General features: G+C 43.6%; 1 protein-coding gene across 1 annotated transcript in view; it reads right to left on the bottom strand.

The window, feature by feature from the left end:
- The window catches only part of LOC138748964 (myosin-binding protein C, fast-type-like), a 75,088-nt gene that overhangs the window by 567 nt on the left and 55,597 nt on the right, over positions 1-18,924 (bottom strand). Inside the window, exons 24-30 of the mRNA XM_069909937.1 lie at positions 17,909-17,997; positions 16,458-16,653; positions 10,869-11,008; positions 8,785-8,944; positions 5,410-5,546; positions 3,366-3,552; positions 1,999-2,037 (exon numbers count right to left, since the gene is read on the bottom strand). Of these exons, the coding sequence (XP_069766038.1) occupies positions 2,027-2,037; positions 3,366-3,552; positions 5,410-5,546; positions 8,785-8,944; positions 10,869-11,008; positions 16,458-16,653; positions 17,909-17,997 (920 nt within the window). The 3' untranslated portion in view covers positions 1,999-2,026. The remainder of the gene's footprint in view (positions 1-1,998; positions 2,038-3,365; positions 3,553-5,409; positions 5,547-8,784; positions 8,945-10,868; positions 11,009-16,457; positions 16,654-17,908; positions 17,998-18,924) is intronic.

The raw sequence follows: 18,924 nt of genomic DNA, 5'->3' as shown, positions 1-18,924 counted from the left end.
TCTCAGGATTCTTTATAGTGAGTCGTGTCCCTGGTTCATAGTCTTTTACCGATTTTGCCAAATATGGGCTTGTTGTTCTTCACAATCAACTTTAGCCTTGCAATATCATCAACATATAGAATGGAATGTCCTCTGCTTTTATAATCTTTTTCACTACTTCAAGACTCACATTCTCTACGCTGCAGTTATAACTTTCACATGACTGCCTGCAACATGTCCAAGAGGATTAGCCATCTGGTCAAGGATGGAAAACAGTCTACAAAACCTCTGGCTCTATGAGCACTGGTGGAGTCGAGTGCTAAGGAAAAGCTGCCCTGGCTTTCCCAAGGCGGGTGAGCTCTGCCTCACGACTGATCCATGCATGGAGCTAAAGTTAGATGGCTAATTACATCGACTCCACTATTCGGTTTTGGATTCACTGTAGAAGTCCTAAAATCCAGACTGCTTGGGGATAGGGTCAGTCCAGATTCTCGGGCAGTACTTTTAAAATTCAAATTTAAGGAGGACCAAGGAAGAGGTAAATTTTGATAGTTTATTCATTAACAAATATGGTGTTCTTCATTTATCAAAGTGAGAAGTTTTAAAGAAAACTTAATTCAACACAACAAAAATGTCAATATAATTTTTTTTCCACTTTACAAAAACAAGAGCATATAATGCTTGAAATAAGTATCCTTTTTATACTGAAAATCCGCGTTATTGCGTCTACACAATTTGTCTCTGGAAGCCGGCTTGCTTGTTAACACAGAACAGAAGAAAAGATGGGTCAGTGAGTCCTTTTACACAGCAAGCCGACTTCCCAAAGCAAAAGAGGTGGGACGTGTAGTACAGCCCTGCTTCACCTCTGACACTATCCACCCAAAACCCAGGTAAATTCAGACCCCCCCTATTCATCCGTACCTTGGCCTCTTAATTTATTGGTCTAAATGCCTCTGAGTTATAGAACATAGAACATTACAGCACAGTACATACCCTTTGTCCCTCGATGTTGTGTCGACCCTAATGTTTCAGCCTCCACCACCATCCCTGGCAAGGCACTCCTGGCACCCACAACTCTCTGTGTAAAAAAAAAACTTTCCCCTGAAATCTCCCCGAAACTTTCCCCCCTTAACTTTGTACAGATGTCCTCTGGTGTTTCCTGATCCTGCCCTGGGAAAAAGTAATTGGCCGTCCACCTTATCTCTGCCTCTCAGAATCTTGTAGACCTCTATCGTCTCCTCTCATCCTTCTGCACTCCTAAGAGAAAAGTCCCAGCTCTGCTAACCTTGCGTCATAAGACTTGTTTTCCAGTTCAGGCAACATTCTGGTAAATCTCCTCTGCACTCTCTCCATAGCTTCCACATCCTTCCTACCAGAGCCGATTGTATCTGATTCCACCACCTCATCTGGCAGTTGAGTTCCAGAAATCAACCACCCTACAAAATAAACATATCGAGGAGTAAAACATGAACGTCTGCAGACACCGTAACTGAAGTAAAAGCACAATGAGGAGAAATACAACAGGTCAAACTGTGCACTTTACTTAACAAAGATGCAGATACTCAAACCTGAAACATTGGTTATGCATCTTTATCTTTACAATATAAAGTACACCGTAGGACCTGCTGAGTTTTCTAGCATTGTGTTTTTAAATAAACATATCCCTCAGGTTTCCTTTAAATCTATGCTCTTGTATTAGAACCCCTAACTATGGCAACAAGGCTTTGACCACCTAGACTATCAATGCCTCTCATAATCCTATACAGCTCACTCCTCAGACCCCTCTGCTTCGGGGAAAACAAGCCCAATCTTTCCAGCGTCTTCCTGCAACTGAAGTCCTGCAAACCAGGCAACGTTCTGGTGAATCTCCTCCGGACTCTCTCCAGCCGGTCCGGGATGTAACCACCATCAATCAACTCAGCTCCCTGAAAGACCATGACTGCAGTTGACATCTGCTCACGTCAATTATTTTCTCAATTGATAAGAAAAGGTGGCTGGGTCAAAAAGATCTCCTCTTACCATGCTGCTGTGGTGAACAGAGAGCACCTTACTGAGGGACTGGAAGAGAAAGAGAAACAGAAAATACGTTTGTAATAGATGTTTAAAGTCACTGCGATTTTCAAGTTCCATGAACATGGGCTGTTGTGCAACAACTCATCCTGCCACCTCCCCCATTCTTCATCCATGTGGCCCAATCAACATTTAAAACAAAGTTCTCCCATTGTGGAAACATCTTGTCTTAATTCCATGGGATGTACATCACAGTCATAGAGCCCTACAGCATGGACAAAAGCCAATTTGGACCAACTTGTCCATACCTTCTAAAATGGTCCCACGCGATCAGCCCACATCCCTTTCAACCTCCTTATTCGTGTACCTATTGTTAGGTCTGCTTTGTTCATGAATGAGTGACTCAAACACCAGACTGAGTCGAAATCAAGGTTCTTTGTTCTTTATTGCCGGATTGTAACACTTGCAACTAACAGTGTTAGTTGGAGAAGGCGCATTCTGCCGTTATCAGCAAGTGGTGTTTTTTATATACCTTAGGATACATACTTAGTAAATTATCATACCATGACATTGTCCAATGAATAAACTGTTGCTGTTCCTCTCTGCTAGCCTCCTGCACATCAATTTGTCAACCCCACTCTTATCTTGAGAGTACAAGGTCACAACTGCATCTTGTTACGGCCCAGCACTGGGTGACTCCCTCTTCATTCCCAGCTCATGATGTTTTTACCTAACACTATCTAAATGTCTTTTAAACAGTTCAGTTGTCCTGGCCCCTTCAAGCCCCTTTTAAATCTTTCCCCTCTCACCTTAAATCTAGGTCCTCTAGTTTTGGACTTCCCTACCCCGGGAAAAAGACTATTGACCCCATCAATGCTTCTCATGGTTTTATACGCAGTAAAACCCCTAGTATCTGGCACCTTTTGGGATTGGTATAAGCCAGATAAGTGAATTTGCCGGTTGCTTGAGATTGCGCAATTGGCAAACTAACCACTTTTAACCAATTTTAAACATTCATACTTTTAAAACCTATTTATTTTCTGTGTTTTTTTTTGCCAGTTGCTTGAGGCTGCCGATTGCTGGAATTCCGGATAACGGGGATTTTATTGTATCTCTAAAAGTTTCTCCCCTTAACCTCTGGGAGAAAAGTCTCAGCTCATCCATCCTTCTCCTTATAATCAGTCCTCAGGAATCTTTCCTGAATCCTTTCCATCTTAATGATGTATGTCCTGTAGCTTGAGTGAAAAGCTATGCACATAATGTTCCATACACGTGATGTCCCTCCTCCTGTGCTCAATGCCCTGACTGATGTTGGGTGCCTCAGATTTACCCGGTGCAAAGGTCACAGAAAGGAAACAGGGAAAACTGGTGCACACCTCTCACTTCCAGCTTGCATTCCACCTCATCTTCGCCCAGTTCATTGATGGCCCTACAAGTGTAATTTCCACCGTCGAAAGTGCTGGGCTTGCGGATCTGCAGCGTCAGGACACCTTGGTTGTGTTGCATCAGGAATTTCGGGTCATCTATGATCTCCGCCTTGTTCTTCATCCAGAGGATCTTTGGCTGGATTTAGGAAAACATAAGACGGAGAAACTCAATGGGAATGCGGAGGTTGGCCAGGGATGCAGGGTGGGACAAGGCAACCACTCCAGCCAAGCCCCTTTCACAACCCCACCATTGACCATCTCTCAGCACCCCAGTATATTGACCCCAATTCACGTGTTCAAATTCTCCGAAATGCATGAACCACTAGTACTAACTCATTCATCCCACCAACAGTCAAAGTAATGAGATCAAAACTGAATGGGAAGGGATTCATTTCTTATTGGCGTAAAAGGAGTCCATTTATCCTGGCACTTTCCCCACCAACTTTTCCTGTGAGCTTTCTTCCCATACTTCTACCACCCACATGCACACGAAGGGTAAATTGCAGGCTGCTGTATTTATCTCCTTTCGACACCCAACAAATCTTTATTTCATCATTTATGACATGATACACAGTAGTTTAATACATTTCCCAGTAACGGCATTGTTAGCAAAGCGTGTAGCGCAATGCTGTTACAGCCCCAGTGATCCGGACTGGGGTTCAAATCCCATGTGGTCTGTAAGGGGTTTGTACGTTCTACCGTATCTGCATGGGTTTTCTCCGGGAGCTCTGGATTCCTCCCACTGTTCAAAAAACACACTGGAATTGTAGATCAATTGGGTATAATTGGTGGCACAGGATCGTGGGCCAAAATGGCCTGTTACCATGCTGTATGTCTAAATTTAAATTTAAAAATAATTAAATTGCACAGAGCATTAAATGGAGTGAGAGATAAACAATCTGGCTGCAAACCCACCCACGTCCCTGACCTCTGGTGATCTGAACCCCAGCTCAGACCCAGTCTGGCTGCAGACCCAGCTCGGACCCAACTCTGGCCACAGACCCAGGCCCAGCTCAAACATCGTCTTATATATGAAAGGGAAAGCGCCTTCGTCTAAGCAAGGTTCATCTTCAAAAACCTAAAAGGAATGGAGGAATGACTTTACCTAATTTCACAGTCAACATACATAACTTTATGTTTTGGACACATTTTCATAATTGAGCGGACAGTCCCGCAGGGGTAGCAAAGGGATTGAATTCTGCTAAAAACCTTTCCGTTCCAGCTCTTCTTGGATCTTCAGTTCCCCTCTCTTTAAATAAATCAATTAATAATCCTATTGTCAGGCATGACGTTAGAGTTTGGGTGCAGTTTAGAAAACATTTTGGACTTCATGGTTTTTCTCCTTCAAGACCTGTTTTATCCAATTATCTTACCATAGAACACTGCACAGAAAACAGGCAATTTGCCCTTTCTAATCTGAGCCAACCATTGTTCAGCTAGTCCCAATAACCTGCTTCCATTCCATAATCCTCCAGACCTCTCCCATCCATGTATCTACCCAATTTATTCTTAAAACTCAAGATCAATTCCGCCACACCAGATGCCAACTGGAATCCATCGATGCTGGCCAGCTATTGTTGGAACTGACACGAGAGGCATCAGATGGTGAGTACAAATGAAAATCGGCGGCAAAACATTTTTAGGTCAGTTGAACCAACACAATGTGATGCGATTAAACATGCTCAATTTAATAAAAGTTAATGTTTCTCCAACTTCCTATGTGATACAGCAAATCTGAACTTATCTTTGTGTTCAGCTTGAAGTTGTCTATTATAATCCCCAATATTTTTTTTTCAGGAAGCAAACCTTTTGGAAAAAAATTGTCATCATTGCTTTCTCCACATTACTCTCAGTGTCAGGACAAAGCCCCCGACTTCCCAAATGCATCACCTCACACCAGAAATCGGTGAGAAGGTCGTCCATTATATTTACCCCTTTGGAATACCACAGAAGGAGTATTGCTGGAACGGACCATCTGAATTAAGGTACTCACTTTGGGATAACCTCGAACAGAGCAACTCAGTTTTGTTGAGTAACCTGCCACCACTGAACGATTCAAGAGAGGCTGGGTAAATTTGGGTGCATGGCTGAAATCGTGCTCCTTGTAGTCTGGACATATATAGTTCTTGCCTGTGTCACAAAATTGGGAAAAATTAGGATCCAAGCTGATAGGTTTTCAATTTTTTTTTCCCCCGACTTGCTATGTTTCCACATCTTGGAAGGAGAGGTAAGAGTTAGACCCTGGCATCGCTGGGATAGAAGTGAAGAACAACTCACATCATGATTACTCAAGCAAGAAATACAGCCACCAGCATTGGGAACAGTTAAATGTCACATCGCAACAGGTCACCGGCATCAAATGACATCAATTCCAAACCATTGCAGGACTTTCAATGATATACATCTTGATGAACCCTCTCCCAACCTGAATTCAATTTGCATGTTGGATTCTTAACAGCTTAAAGAGGAGGCAGTGGTTCTGAGATCAAGTCATAGCCCAAAGGCAAATCCAGCAGTATCAGGACAGAATTCTAAACCTAAGGTGGAGCTTGAACTAACAATCAATGATCTCTCAAGGCCACTAGGACAGGTAAGAAGGCCTATGGCATGCTGGGCTTCATTAATCAAGGGACTGAGTTCAGGGGTCATGAGGTAATCTTACAGCTCTATAAATCTCTGGTGAGACCACACGTAGAATATTGTGTTCAATTCTGGTCACCTCATCACAGGGAGAATGTGGAAGCTATGGAGAGGGTACAGAGGAAATTTACCAGGATGTTGCCTGGATTGGAAAATAACATAGGGAGGGTGTGGAAGCTATGGAGAGGGTACAGAGGAAATTTACCAGGATGTTGCCTGGATTGGAAAATAACATAGGGAGGATGTGGAAGCTATGGAGAGGGTACAGAGGAAATTTACCAGGATGTTGCCTGGATTGGAAAATAACATAGGGAGGGTGTGGAAGCTATGGAGAGGGTACAGAGGAAATTTACCAGGATGTTGCCTGGATTGGAAAATAACATAGGGAGGGTGTGGAAGCTATGGAGAGGGTACAGAGGAAATTTACCAGGATGTTGCCTGGATTGGAAAATAACATAGGGAGGGTGTGGAAGCTATGGAGAGGGTACAGAGGAAATTTACCAGGATGTTGCCTGGATTGGAAAATAACATAGGGAGGATGTGGAAGCTATGGAGGGGTACAGAGGAAATTTATCAGGATGTTGCCTGGATTGGAAAATAAGTCTTATGAGGCAAGGTTAGGAGGTTTGGAGTGAAGAAGGATGAGAGGTGACTTAATAGAGGTCTACAAGATTCTGAGAGGAATAGAAAGGGTAGACAGCAGCACCTTTTTCCACAGGGCAGGAATAGCAAACGCCAGAGGACATCTGTACAAAGTGAAAGGAGGAAAGTTTAGGGATGACATCAGGGGTAAGTTTTTTTTTAAATCAGAGAGTTGTGGGTGCCTGGAATGAATTGCCAGGGTTGGTGGATGAGGTTGGAACAATAGGGGTGTTTAAGAGACTCCTATACCCCTTTTACACAGCGATCCCATTTAATTGGCGCAAATGACCCGTGTTTGAAGTCAACTGGAGTCATTCACACTGAACCAAGAAAAGGCAAGTCAGTGCAACCTTTTACAGGGACCTGGCATCCCAGTGCATTACAGCGTGGGCGCCCCGGGAAGGCAGGTAAGCCTTTTACACAAGAGCTGATCGAAACACATCAGCTCTGATACTACCTGCCTTGCCGAGCAATTACTGGGATGTAAATGACAACCCCCCCCACCGCACCCCCAATCCTGCATTTGTTGCATTCACACAGGTAAGTGAAGTGGTTAAAAGGTGGCTAAATTCCTTTTTTTTTAAGGGCAAAGGGCCATTAGACAGACACATGAATGGAATAAACAATAGAGGGTTGTGAGATAATGAGGGTTTCATTTTTTGGGGGTTTTTTTGGGTATATATAGGTCAGCACAACATTGTGGGCCAAAGGGCCTATACGGAGCTGTAATGTTCTGTGTTCAAAAGTTAGGACATGAGTCTGTTGTGGGTTGGGTTGGGAGGAAAGGCATAGTGAGGTATCAGAAGACACACACACCAAGGTTAACCTTGAAGGAGTTTGAGAAGGTTTGTTACGGCATCAGAAACCCTCGCAAACTTCTACAGAGGTGTGATGGAAAGTATGCTGACTGGCTGCATCACGGCCTGGTATGGGAAACCCAATACCCCTGAGCATAAAGACTCCAAAAGGTAGTAGATATAGCCCAGGACATCACAGGCAAAACCCACCCCACTATTGAGTGCATCTGCAGGGATTGCTGCCGACAGAGAGCAACAGCAAACATTAAAGACCCACACCACCCAGCACACCCTCTGTTCTTGCTACTGCCATTAGGAAAGAGGTATTGGTGTCACAAGACTCACCACCAGGTTCAGGAACAGCTGCTCCCCCCCACCATCAGATTCCTCAACGGCAAACTCAATCAGGGACTTATTTAAGGTCTCTCACTTGTGCACTTTATTGATTTTCTTTGCTCTCTCTGCATCGCACAGTCAGTTTGCTTACATTTTTATCTGTTTACAGTTGCTTTGATTGTTTACATGTTAACGCTGTGTATAGTTTATTTTCTGCACTACCAATTAGTGCAAATTCTGCCACGCCTGCAGGAAAAAGGAATCTCGGTCTTAGGTGAATGTCATGTATGTACTCTGACAATAAATCTGAAATCTGAACCTGTGCTGCATCGAAATTCTTCATTTTTAAGGAAAAAGAGTGAATCCATTCATAAATCTAGGATTCCAATGGAGGTGAGTAAGTCAGCTGGTATATTGCTACAAACAGCAATAAGGTCAACTAATCTATTTCGGCGACACAGTTTAGAGCAGCCATCGACATAACTTTTGATTATGGTCGTATAAGGATTTTGCTCCAACTTTATGAACCCCCTTCCCTGCGAAGTAGTCGAGTTGAGTTGATTTCTTCTGAACTTCCCTCTTACCGACTACATTAAAAAAAAACAAGAATTTTATGATTTTAGCCCTCAGCCCACCTTAAATGTGAAATCCCACCCCCCCCCCTCCCCCCCGCTGTCAAGATTGGCTGGATTAGATGATAAATGAGGTTCAAGGATGTCTACTTGATAATACCTTGTGGGGACACAAGGCATGAAGTTTATGTCTGAAATAGCAGTGGCGTACCCCTACAACACTGTCCTCAGGACCCAGAGTGGGTTTTCAATCTGAAAAGGCCAAAGCTGGTGCATTAGTATATGGTGGACCATGGAAGGAAAGGGATTGCAAGGCCAACTTTAGCACCATCCCAGGTGGGGTTTGGTTGACGCCATGAGGGACCCGAACCTGACACTTACTTTCTTTCTGGATGTAAGCTGTGTTCTTGGACACCGCTGGCTTATCGCTGAGGCCAAAGATATTCTCACTGAAGACTCGGAAGTAGTATTCATTGCCCATAATGAGATCAGAGATGGTGCAACTGGTCTTACGGTTGTGTTCATAAACTGTGAACCATTCCTAAAAGCAAAGGGTGGAAAGATTTCACTATTTGATCAAATTATGACAGAGAAGCATCAAAGAGACATTCAAAAGCTACTCGTGACTTTTTCCTTGTTAGTTTTCTTCTGTTTGTAAAGAGCTTGGGCTGGATTTTGGACCCGCAAGCAGCTGGCCAAATAAAGCTCTCTCCCTGCAAGCCTTAACCATCAGTGTTTTTTTTACATTTTGACATACAGCATGGTAACAGGCCAATTCGGCCCTATGAGTCCGTGCCGCCCAATTTACACCCCATTAACCTACACCCTCCTATGCTTTTGAAGGAAACAGGAGGCCCCGGAGAACGTGCACCTAAGATGGGATTCGAACCCAGGTCTAAACCTGATCACTGCCTCCCTGTTCCTGTCCTCAACTGCGGCCCCCTCGTGCGAGCTTCCCACCACTGGGCCAGTAAAATAAGACAATATAGGGGGGAAAAAATTCCTATGGCTCAATTCAAACTGAACACCAGACCAGTCCAGTCAATGTGAGGAGAGTCTGTGTCTAACCCCAGGACACTGGAGTGTCACTGGGTAAATATAGTATTGGTGCTGAACTCTGCTGCACCAGGCCAACCACACAATGATCTGACGAGGATGGTGGGTGAGATCTTAAGGACTTGAGTGCTGTCTTGAGGCAGTGCCTCAGGAAAGAAGTCTCTATCATCACGGGCTCTCCCAACACCAACCATGCCCTCTTCTCACTCCTACCATCAGGAAAGAGTTCCAGGAACCTGAAGACACACACTCAATGCTACAATAACAGCTTCTTCCCCTCTGCCATCAGATTTCTGAATGGATAATGAACCTGTAGCGGAACACGGTAATGTAGGTGGGGACTCACTGGACTGATCTGGCTGGCCCACCTATGACTTGGTAACTCCACCCTGTAGTTTCCCAATAAAGACTGAGAGTGTGGTGCACTGTTATCCAGAATCAAACACACACAAAGATAAAGACTGTGCAACAGGCTTTAATCCACAAACACTTCCACAGAGCCAGACAGGCTGTGGCTGCAGCAACTCTGAGTGAGGCCTCGGGAGGCCGGTACAGGCTTATATCCCAGAGGGTGATTGACACCCGGCCGGGTGGGGCTTGATCCATTCTTGATCCTGGCCCCTGTTGTCCTGTCCCCTTACACTCCTGCAGGTACAGAGGTTGACCCCTGCAGTAGGCCGGAGTTGTACCACCATAGAGAGCCCGCCCTAATTTCCAGCCTTGGATTCAGGCCAGAAGCATGAAGTTATATGCCGGATGTTTCAGGACATGAAAGTCTTAGACCATGTGCTTCATGTCTGCCTCAGAAGCTATCGACAATACCTTTCTCCTGTTGCACTAATTGTTTATTCTTTTAAATCTTGCATTCACGGAATTGAAATTTATAACAATGTCGCACCTGGTTGTGCACAAGAACAAATTCTGACATCTGCTCATGACAATGCACCGGATTCTGATTCTGAAAACAATCTGGGAGTTTCCACTGAGAGTTGGTGAGATACAAACCAGAGAGCAGGGTTTAAGGGTGAGAGGGGAAAAGTTTAGGGAGAAAATGAGGGGGAGCTTCTTCGCACAGAGAGTGGTGGGATAAACCGCCAGCTGAAGTGGCTCAATTTTAAGAAGAATTTGGACAGCTACATGGTTGGGAGGGGTTTGGAGGGCTACGGCCTGGATGCAGGTCAGTGCATTGAAGCAGAATAATGTATCAGCACTGACAAGAAGGGCCTGTTTCTGTCCTGTAATGGTGTGGCAGATTTCGTGAATCTGTAGTGATTTGCCCCAACACCATTACTGACACCCATAACTTTATTCAGGACTTTAATAAACCAGCCGCCGCAGAGAGACGTGGCCTCAGCTGCATTCCCCCGCAACCCCAGTGCGCAGACACCCATCCAACACCCCATACTCACCATCGTCTTCTTGTCGGCTTTCTGAATGGTGTAGCCAATTATCTCAGAGTTGCCGTCGTCTTTCGGAGGCATCCATTCTATCCTGGCATTGAATCCCCAGACATCCGAAATCTTCAGGTTCCCCGGAGGTCCAGGTTTCTCTAAAATAATTCGGACAAGGGAGAAGTCACCGAAAAGCTGTGAATGCTTCCAGGAGTGAAGGAAACTCGGAGCAAAGGCCAACGGTAATCAGATCACAAGATGTAGGCCCAACGAGTCTGCCCCGCCATTCTAATCATGAGCTGATCCATCCTCCCACTCAGTCCCACTTCCCTGCCTTCTCCCCGTGACCCTTGATGCCCTGACTAACCAAATACGTGACAATCTCAGCCTTAAATGCACCCAACAACCTCGCTTCCACAGCCGCCCGTGGCAACAAATTCCACAGACTCACGGCTCTCTGGCTAAAGACATGTCTCCGGATCTCTGTTTTAAATTGACATCTTTAAGGTTCTTGTCAAAGCTAATAAGATCATTGATCAGAAATGTTCAGTGACCTGTGGAATCTTCCTGGGTCCATGCTGGTTTCCGGCACACTGATGGTAGTAACACTTCATTTCTAAACAATGAAAACAAAAATGGCACATTCTGGAAATCTTGTGCTTTGGCCTCATATTCAAGGCTCCAGAAAACCCCATTTCAAGACAAGTTTCTATTTTAATTCCCCATCCCATTCTCTTGCCGACATGTCTGCTCTGCCAGACTGAGACCGCGTGCAAATTGGAGGGTCGCTAACTCGCCTTCTGAGTGGTCACCTTCCAACCAGATGGCATTAACAATTTCTGTTAAATCTTTTTGTCCCCTGCCTCCTTTCCTCTAGTTCTGTCTCTCTTCCTTTTTCCCTCTGTCTCCTTTCACAGAGCCAAAATCAATTCTCACCTTTCCTCTTATCATATCCAATTAACACCTTTTGGCTGTCGGTGTGGATTCTTCCCTCTCCCTTTCTTCCTCCTTTTCTCTCCCCAGTCTTTAATTCAGACGCCTGCCTGCTTTTTGCTTATACTTTAAAGAAGGGCTCAGACCCGAAAGGTCGGTGATATATGAAATGTACACTGTGAGACCGGGTGATATATGAAATGTACGCTGTGAGACCGGCTGAGATCCAGCATTTACTGTGCGTTTTTACTACAATCACAGTGTTCGCAGACTTTGTGTTTCACCCCCTTAAAGACAAAGCTGAAGACCTGATAGAGTAAAACTCTAATAATCCAGCTTCCAGCTCTTTGGAAATCCTGGCAGATCAACAACTGGCTCAGTTAATGAGTTTGGAATGAGAACTGGGGATCCAGAGGTCCGGCCAGAAGTAGGGCTCTGGAGTGTCATCGGGGGTCAGGACTGTGGGCAAGGTATGAGATTGTGTTCTGGAACAGCAGGGTCAAGAATTTGGGTAGAAACGAATTATGAGTCTTGTTTTTTTTTAAATTTTTTATTTTGAAAATGCCTCTTGCTCTGAACAGACTCTTACCAATCCTATATGACAATAAACATTTAGAAAATTGGTTTCAATGTGGGATGAAGTATTTGGGAGACTGTTGTGAGCAAAGGATATTTATGCTGTTTGATCAAATTAAAAATAAATTTGTGACTTACAAAATACTTTCTTCTGCTATCTTCAACTGAGATTTTTTTTAAAGGACATATTGGGCCCAGAACTAATTTTGCTGCAGATTTCTGGATTGGAGATTGTGATTCATGAGGGAATTACAAAGAAATTTATTTCTAAATTGTATCATCTACTTCAGGAGGAATCTGCAAAATCAATCAAAAGAAAGATGGGAATCAGATTTGGGAACTGAAATTGATCTTTTTTGCTGGTCTGATATTTGTTGGGACAGTATGCGGGATATAATTAATGTTCACTATAGATTAGTTAATTATAAATTTAATCATCAATTATATTTAATTTCACCTAAATTAAATAAATTTAATCCAAATTTCCCAAACTTATGTTTCAGATGTGGCACAGAAATTGGTACGTTTATGCATTCTACCTGCTCATGTACCAAGGTGACATCACTTTGGAAAGATGTGGGCAAGTTTTTGGAACAAATTATAAAAATATGTTTACTATTAACACCTGAACCTTTTCTTTGGGGAAATTTACATGATTTGGAACCCCAATTGAAGCTGTCAAAATATCGATTACAATTTTTAAAGTCGCATTGGCGGTGGCCAGGAGGTGTATAGCAATTACATGGAAATCTGAATCCCGTCAGATTGTTGGAAGAGGGAGATGCAAAATTGTATTCCCTTAGAAAAGGTGGCTTTATAATATTAGAATACATACATTTTATTAATATCCTGTCTTTCTTTTGGGAGGGTAGGGCGGGAGAGGAGGGGAAGAGTTATCGTAGTAGCTATGCACATGTATCTGAATTTATACTTTTCTCTCTTCTCACCTTTATGTACAGTACAACCCATTTTTTAAAATTCTATTTTGATCATTGAACGTATCATTTGGATATGATTCTATATTGTATTGTATACAAAACTATAAATAATATTTTTTTTAAAAATTGTGGATAGATTTGTGGCTAGAATCAGCTTGCCGAACATTTGTATCATTCCTGATCTTCTTAATGTCACTGAAAAAGTATTATTTTCATGTATAAGATGTTAAATATGTGGAAGAGTTTGGGTAGTAACAGAAAAAAAACCCACAGAAATTCTAGTGGTCTCGCAGCATTCAGAGGAGGTAAAGATATATAACTGCCCTTTCAGGCCTGAGCCCCTCAACCAAGTATTAGCAGAGAGCAAGCGGGTGCCTTAATAAAAAGGCTCAGGGAGAAGGGGGGGGAGGGGCGCGAAAACAGGCCAACAGTCAGAAGGTGATAATTGGTTACAAATAGGAGTGCAGGAGAGGAAAGGTGGGAATTGATTGGGGGGAGAGGGTGATCCTGTAAATGCAGAGCTGGAGGCAAGGAGACAGAGGGAAAGGGGAAGGGAAGAGATGGGAGAAATTGGAAAAGTCCATGTTAATGCCATCTGGTTGGGCTGGGTAATAGTAGATGTGATGTCCTATAGTCCGGAAAATGGCCTTGTCCTGTAACAGTAAAGTCTCAAGTGTGCCAGATTATCAGAGTTTCACTGTATTAGGCAAGGAAACTCGAGCATTCACTTCAACACCAGCCAGTGAATGGAAGCAACTTCCTGACTGTAATCAGATCCTTCTCATTTGCAGAGCCAAAAAAAAATCTCTCGGGCTTTTTATGAACTTGACCTTCACTGTTTGAATATTCCAAAGGTCACATTGTATAGGTGCCATCAGAAGTCAGGACATGTCATTTACAAGACCTTTTAAGCTTTTGAAGTGATCTGAAATATCCTTCTAGGGGAAAGGCGGAAGGTTTCCTACACTGGAGTTTTGTACATTGAATGTTCACACATTGGGATCGGTGCACAGGCAGGGGACCTGCTGAGTATTCTGTAACGCAATCTTGGCAGAAAGACCGTCAGAAGCCTGTCTCGCAGGGGAGACAGCACTTCTTTTACAGACGGATGATGTATGGCTTTAGCCTATGTGTGGATCAAAGAGGCTCTATTCCAGAGATAGAATCTTATCGAGGATTTTAAATAACCATTCATTAAGGATCAAAAGAACATTCTGTTCTTAATTATTCCAATTTTCTCTCTGTCTCGCTTTCCATCCCAGCTGCCCAAACCCTAAGCTCTGGGAATCCCTCTCCAAACCTTTCCTGCTTTCCACATCCAATTCCCCCGTCATTCCTTTAAATCCATCTCTTACTTAATTATCCAAATCGTCCAATCTTTGGACGGTAACTATTTTTATCATGATTAGCTTAGCGGTTAGTGCAACGCCGTTAGAGCATCAGCGACCGGGACCAGGGATGGAATCCCTCGCTGTCAGTGAGGAGTTTGTTCATCCTCCCCGTGTCAGCATGGGTTTTGCCCGGGAGGGGGGGGGGTGCTCTGGTTTCCTCCCACCATTCAGAATGTTCCAGGGATGTAAGTTAATTGAGTGGCACGGGCTCGTGGGCCGAAATGGCCTGTGACTGTGCTGTATGTCTAAATTGAAATGGACTCCCTCGCACGTTGGACCATTGACTGCAGAGAAGGTCCTAGTATAGAAGCATGAGAGGAGACTTGATAGAGGTCTGCAAGACAATGAGAGGCATGGATAGGGTGGATGGCCGATGCCTGTTTCACAGGGCAGGAATAGTAAACACCAGAGAATATCGGGACAAAGTGAAGGGAGGGAAGTTTAGGGGAGACATCAGGGGTATGTTTTTTTTTATGCGGAGAGTTGTGGGTGCCTGAAATGTCTTGCCAGGGATGGTGGAGGAGGCTGAAACATTATGGGCATTTAAGAGACTCTTAGACACAGACATGGATGGAAGGAAAATAGAGGGTTATGGGGTAGGGTGGTTTAGTACTTTTTTTAAAGGAATATATGGGTTGGCACAACATCAAGGGCCAAAGGGCCTGTACTGTGCTGTAGTGTTCCATACCACCCTGTGGGCGAGGCAGAATTACCACTTATTGGTAGTGCAAAAAAAACTTACTCAACGCCCACATGTAAACAAATAAAGAAATGTAAACAAATTAACTGTGCAACACAGAGAGGAAAGAGTAAAAACACAAAATGCTGGAGAAACTCAGCAGGTATAGAAGAGGTAAAAATACATAACCGACATTTCGGGCTAGAGCCCTTCATCAAGGTGTGGAAAAATGTCGCAGGCGTCCGAACAAAAGAGTAGGGGGATAGGTGGAGAAGGGAGGGAGGGGACAGCAGCGAGCAAGGGGAGAAAGGATAGCTGGGTGAATAGAGGGGGAAGGGAGGGAGGAGAACTGGGAAGGGGAAGAGGAGAGGAGGTTAGCGGAACCAGAAAAGTTGATGTTAATGCCATCTGCCTGGAGAGTGCCCAGACGGAAAATCAGGTGTTGTTCCTATAATTTGTGAGTGGACTTGGTGGGATAATACAAATTGGAGGAAAAACATCTAATTTTTCCCACCCTTTTGGCCCCCATCATGGTCTGGTATGAGGACACCAAATCTGCCAAGCAGAAAGCCTTGAAACAGTCCAGGACATCACAGGCAAAACCCTGCCCACCATCGAGAACATCTACAGGGAAGGCTGCCGTCGGAGAGCAGCAGCAATCATCAAGGATCCCCACTACCCAGCACCCGCTCTGTTCTCGCTGCTGCCATCAGAAAAGAGGAATCGGTGCCACAAGACTCGCACCACCAGGTTCAGGAACAGCTGCTCCTCCTCCACCATCAGACTCCTCAATGACAAACTCAATCATTTAAGGACTCTTGGGAACTTCAATGATTTGTTTTCCTCTCTGTATTGAACAATCAGTTTGTTCACATTTGTTTACATGTGTACATTGAGTACAGTTTTTTTTTCATTACTATTAAGTGGTGATTCTGCCTTGCCCACAGGAAAAATAATCTCAGAATTGTATGTGATGTATGAACTCTGACAATAAATCTGAAATCTGGAGTGTCTTACTTCCACATTCAAAGCTGGAAGACGTCCATCGCTTTCTAATAATAGAAGGTCTTGCCAAGTTAGTACTACTTACCTGCAACCCGGATTTTGATAGTTGCCTTGTCAATCAGGTTTTCAATTTGAACACTGAGTTCATACAACCCAGAGTGGCTGCGTTCTGCACGCCGGATAAAGAGAATGGTGTCCACTTCACTGTTGCGGACACTGACTTGGCTGGTGTCCACGGGCTGGCCATCCTTCAGCCACGTGACGAGAGGTCGCGGCTTCCCCTAAGGAGATTTGAAGTTCAGGCAGCACGGTTAAACTTAGGCCAGAATGAGTTCAATTCAATCTGAGATATTTCCCGTCAGCTCCTCGTGCCAACGCAACTCTGGTTCGAATTTTACTGCTAAGTCCAGCGTCTCACTCAACGTGAAACTTACGAAATAGGAGCTGGAGTGGGTCATTTGGCCGCTCAATGAGGTTATAAGCCCTTCTCCCATAATATTGTCGACCATCCCTCTCCCAATTTCCATTCAGAATTCCTTCACATCTAAGTGGTGTGGATGCTCTGGGGATTCCTTGTCTGGGGGCCATTATTTGATCTATATTTATAATATATACAGATAACCTTGTTTCGAGGGAAAGGGTAGATTAGTAGGGAGAATTTCTTTTTCCTTTTATTATTAAGACAGATAAGTAAAGGGGGACTTAACTACAGATCACGGATCATATCACAGAACAACATGATCACATCCGAGAAGTATAAAATATCATATAAGAGAATTTTACCTTTTGTATAATTTTTGCATTCAATTTTTTTGTCAAATACAACTTTCCTTGAAAATAAATACAGGATCAGTACATTTGTTTTATGGGATGCTTTGAAAGCTTATTTACAAGGACAAGTTATTAGTTATACTGTTAAAATTAAGAAACAACAAATGGCTGAAATTATTAAACTGGAGAAGTAGATGTTGGAAAAAGGTTTACTACAAAAAATAATTAAAAATAAATTTAAAAAATAGCTTTTTTTGGACATAGTATGAATTATGGTTTAATTGTTTAATTATTATCAATATAGAATTTGATGTCCTGAACGATGTTATGCAATAATTATGGTTATCCTTCTAATTTACAATTGATATGTGATATGTTATCATTAGTTTACCTTGTGTAAAGGGTTTTTGTTAAACTCAATAAACATATTTTTAAAATAAAAATATTTCTTAACATCCGAAGATCAGTCGACCGTGTGGAACGCGGTCATTGACTGAGCTTTGCACGCAAACATCAAGATCTCCAAAGATTCACCAGCCTGCGCGTCCCATTGGGAGGAAAGCGGAGCCCAGTCAGTAATGGAGAGAGAGTGCAAACTCCACACAGGCAGCGCCGAAGGCCAGGCTTGAACCTGCGTCGCTGGGGGCTGCGGAGAAGCAGATCTGCGGCAGCGTGTCCTCACTCTGTGACTGCGGTCTAAGTTGTGTACAGGTAAACACAATGCACACATGTACATGCAAGCACACGCACAGAATAACTACCCACCTGAAATGGGATCATGATATTTATTTGCTCGCCAACTTTCTTAACATACGTTTGCCTCAGTTTGCGTGGCAACCAGATTTTGGGGTGTTCTACAGGGCAAATAAAAACAAATGGGTCAGATTGGAAGCTCTGACAGGTAAGCAGTAACTCAATGCTAACGATCCCACCGTTAGCAGCCGTGCAGAACTCTTGGTAATCGAACGTGACCAAGATCTTTACGGCCTAATAATCCTGGTGGTGTTAGGTCTGCTTTGTTCATGAATGAGTGAGACAAACACCAGGCTGAGTCGAAATCAGGGTTCTTTGTTCTTTATTACCGGATTGTAACACTTGCGACTAAACATGTTAGTCGGAGAATGCATTCTGCCGTTATCAGCAAAATGGTGATTTTTTATACCCTTGGATACATGCTTAGAACATCATCATATCATTACTTGTCCAATGACTAAAACTGTTGCTATCCTTTCCCTGCTAGCTTCCTGCCTCTCAATCCATCAATGTCTCTCTTATCTTGTAAGTACAAGGATGCATTTACATCTTGTTACAGCCCTGTACATTCCCATCTCATGATGTTTTACCTAACAGGAGTACAAGGACACCTCCCCTTCTTGTTACAGCCTTGTACAGGGTAACTCCCTACACATTCCCATCTCATGATGTTTTACCTTACAGTGGGCAGCTTCTCTCTGTGACCTGGTCCTTTTTTTGGTCTCCTATGCCGATCCTGTTCATTGTCAGTCGCCACTTGAGTCAATGGGTTCTCAGCCCACACCAGGACAGCAATCCAGACCGACAACCCCAGAGCACATCATCCGAGGTCTTTCCTCAATGAGACTTTAGACAGAGGCACTGCATGCTCTTTCAGGGGTATGTAAAAGGTCCCAGTCCATTAGTTTGCTTGTCCATAAAATGATATCTACAATGCCTCACTATTGTCCATGGGCTCTCACTGTATCTAATACATCCCATATTACAACAATAACATTGAAAGGCTTTGATGGCCTTGGTCCATGGAT

Source organism: Narcine bancroftii, chromosome 13, assembly GCF_036971445.1.
Source record: "Narcine bancroftii isolate sNarBan1 chromosome 13, sNarBan1.hap1, whole genome shotgun sequence".
In the NCBI taxonomy this organism is placed as follows: Eukaryota; Metazoa; Chordata; class Chondrichthyes; order Torpediniformes; family Narcinidae; genus Narcine; species Narcine bancroftii.
Note: the sequence above shows the minus strand (reverse complement) of the source record. Positions and strands in the feature narration are given on the sequence as shown.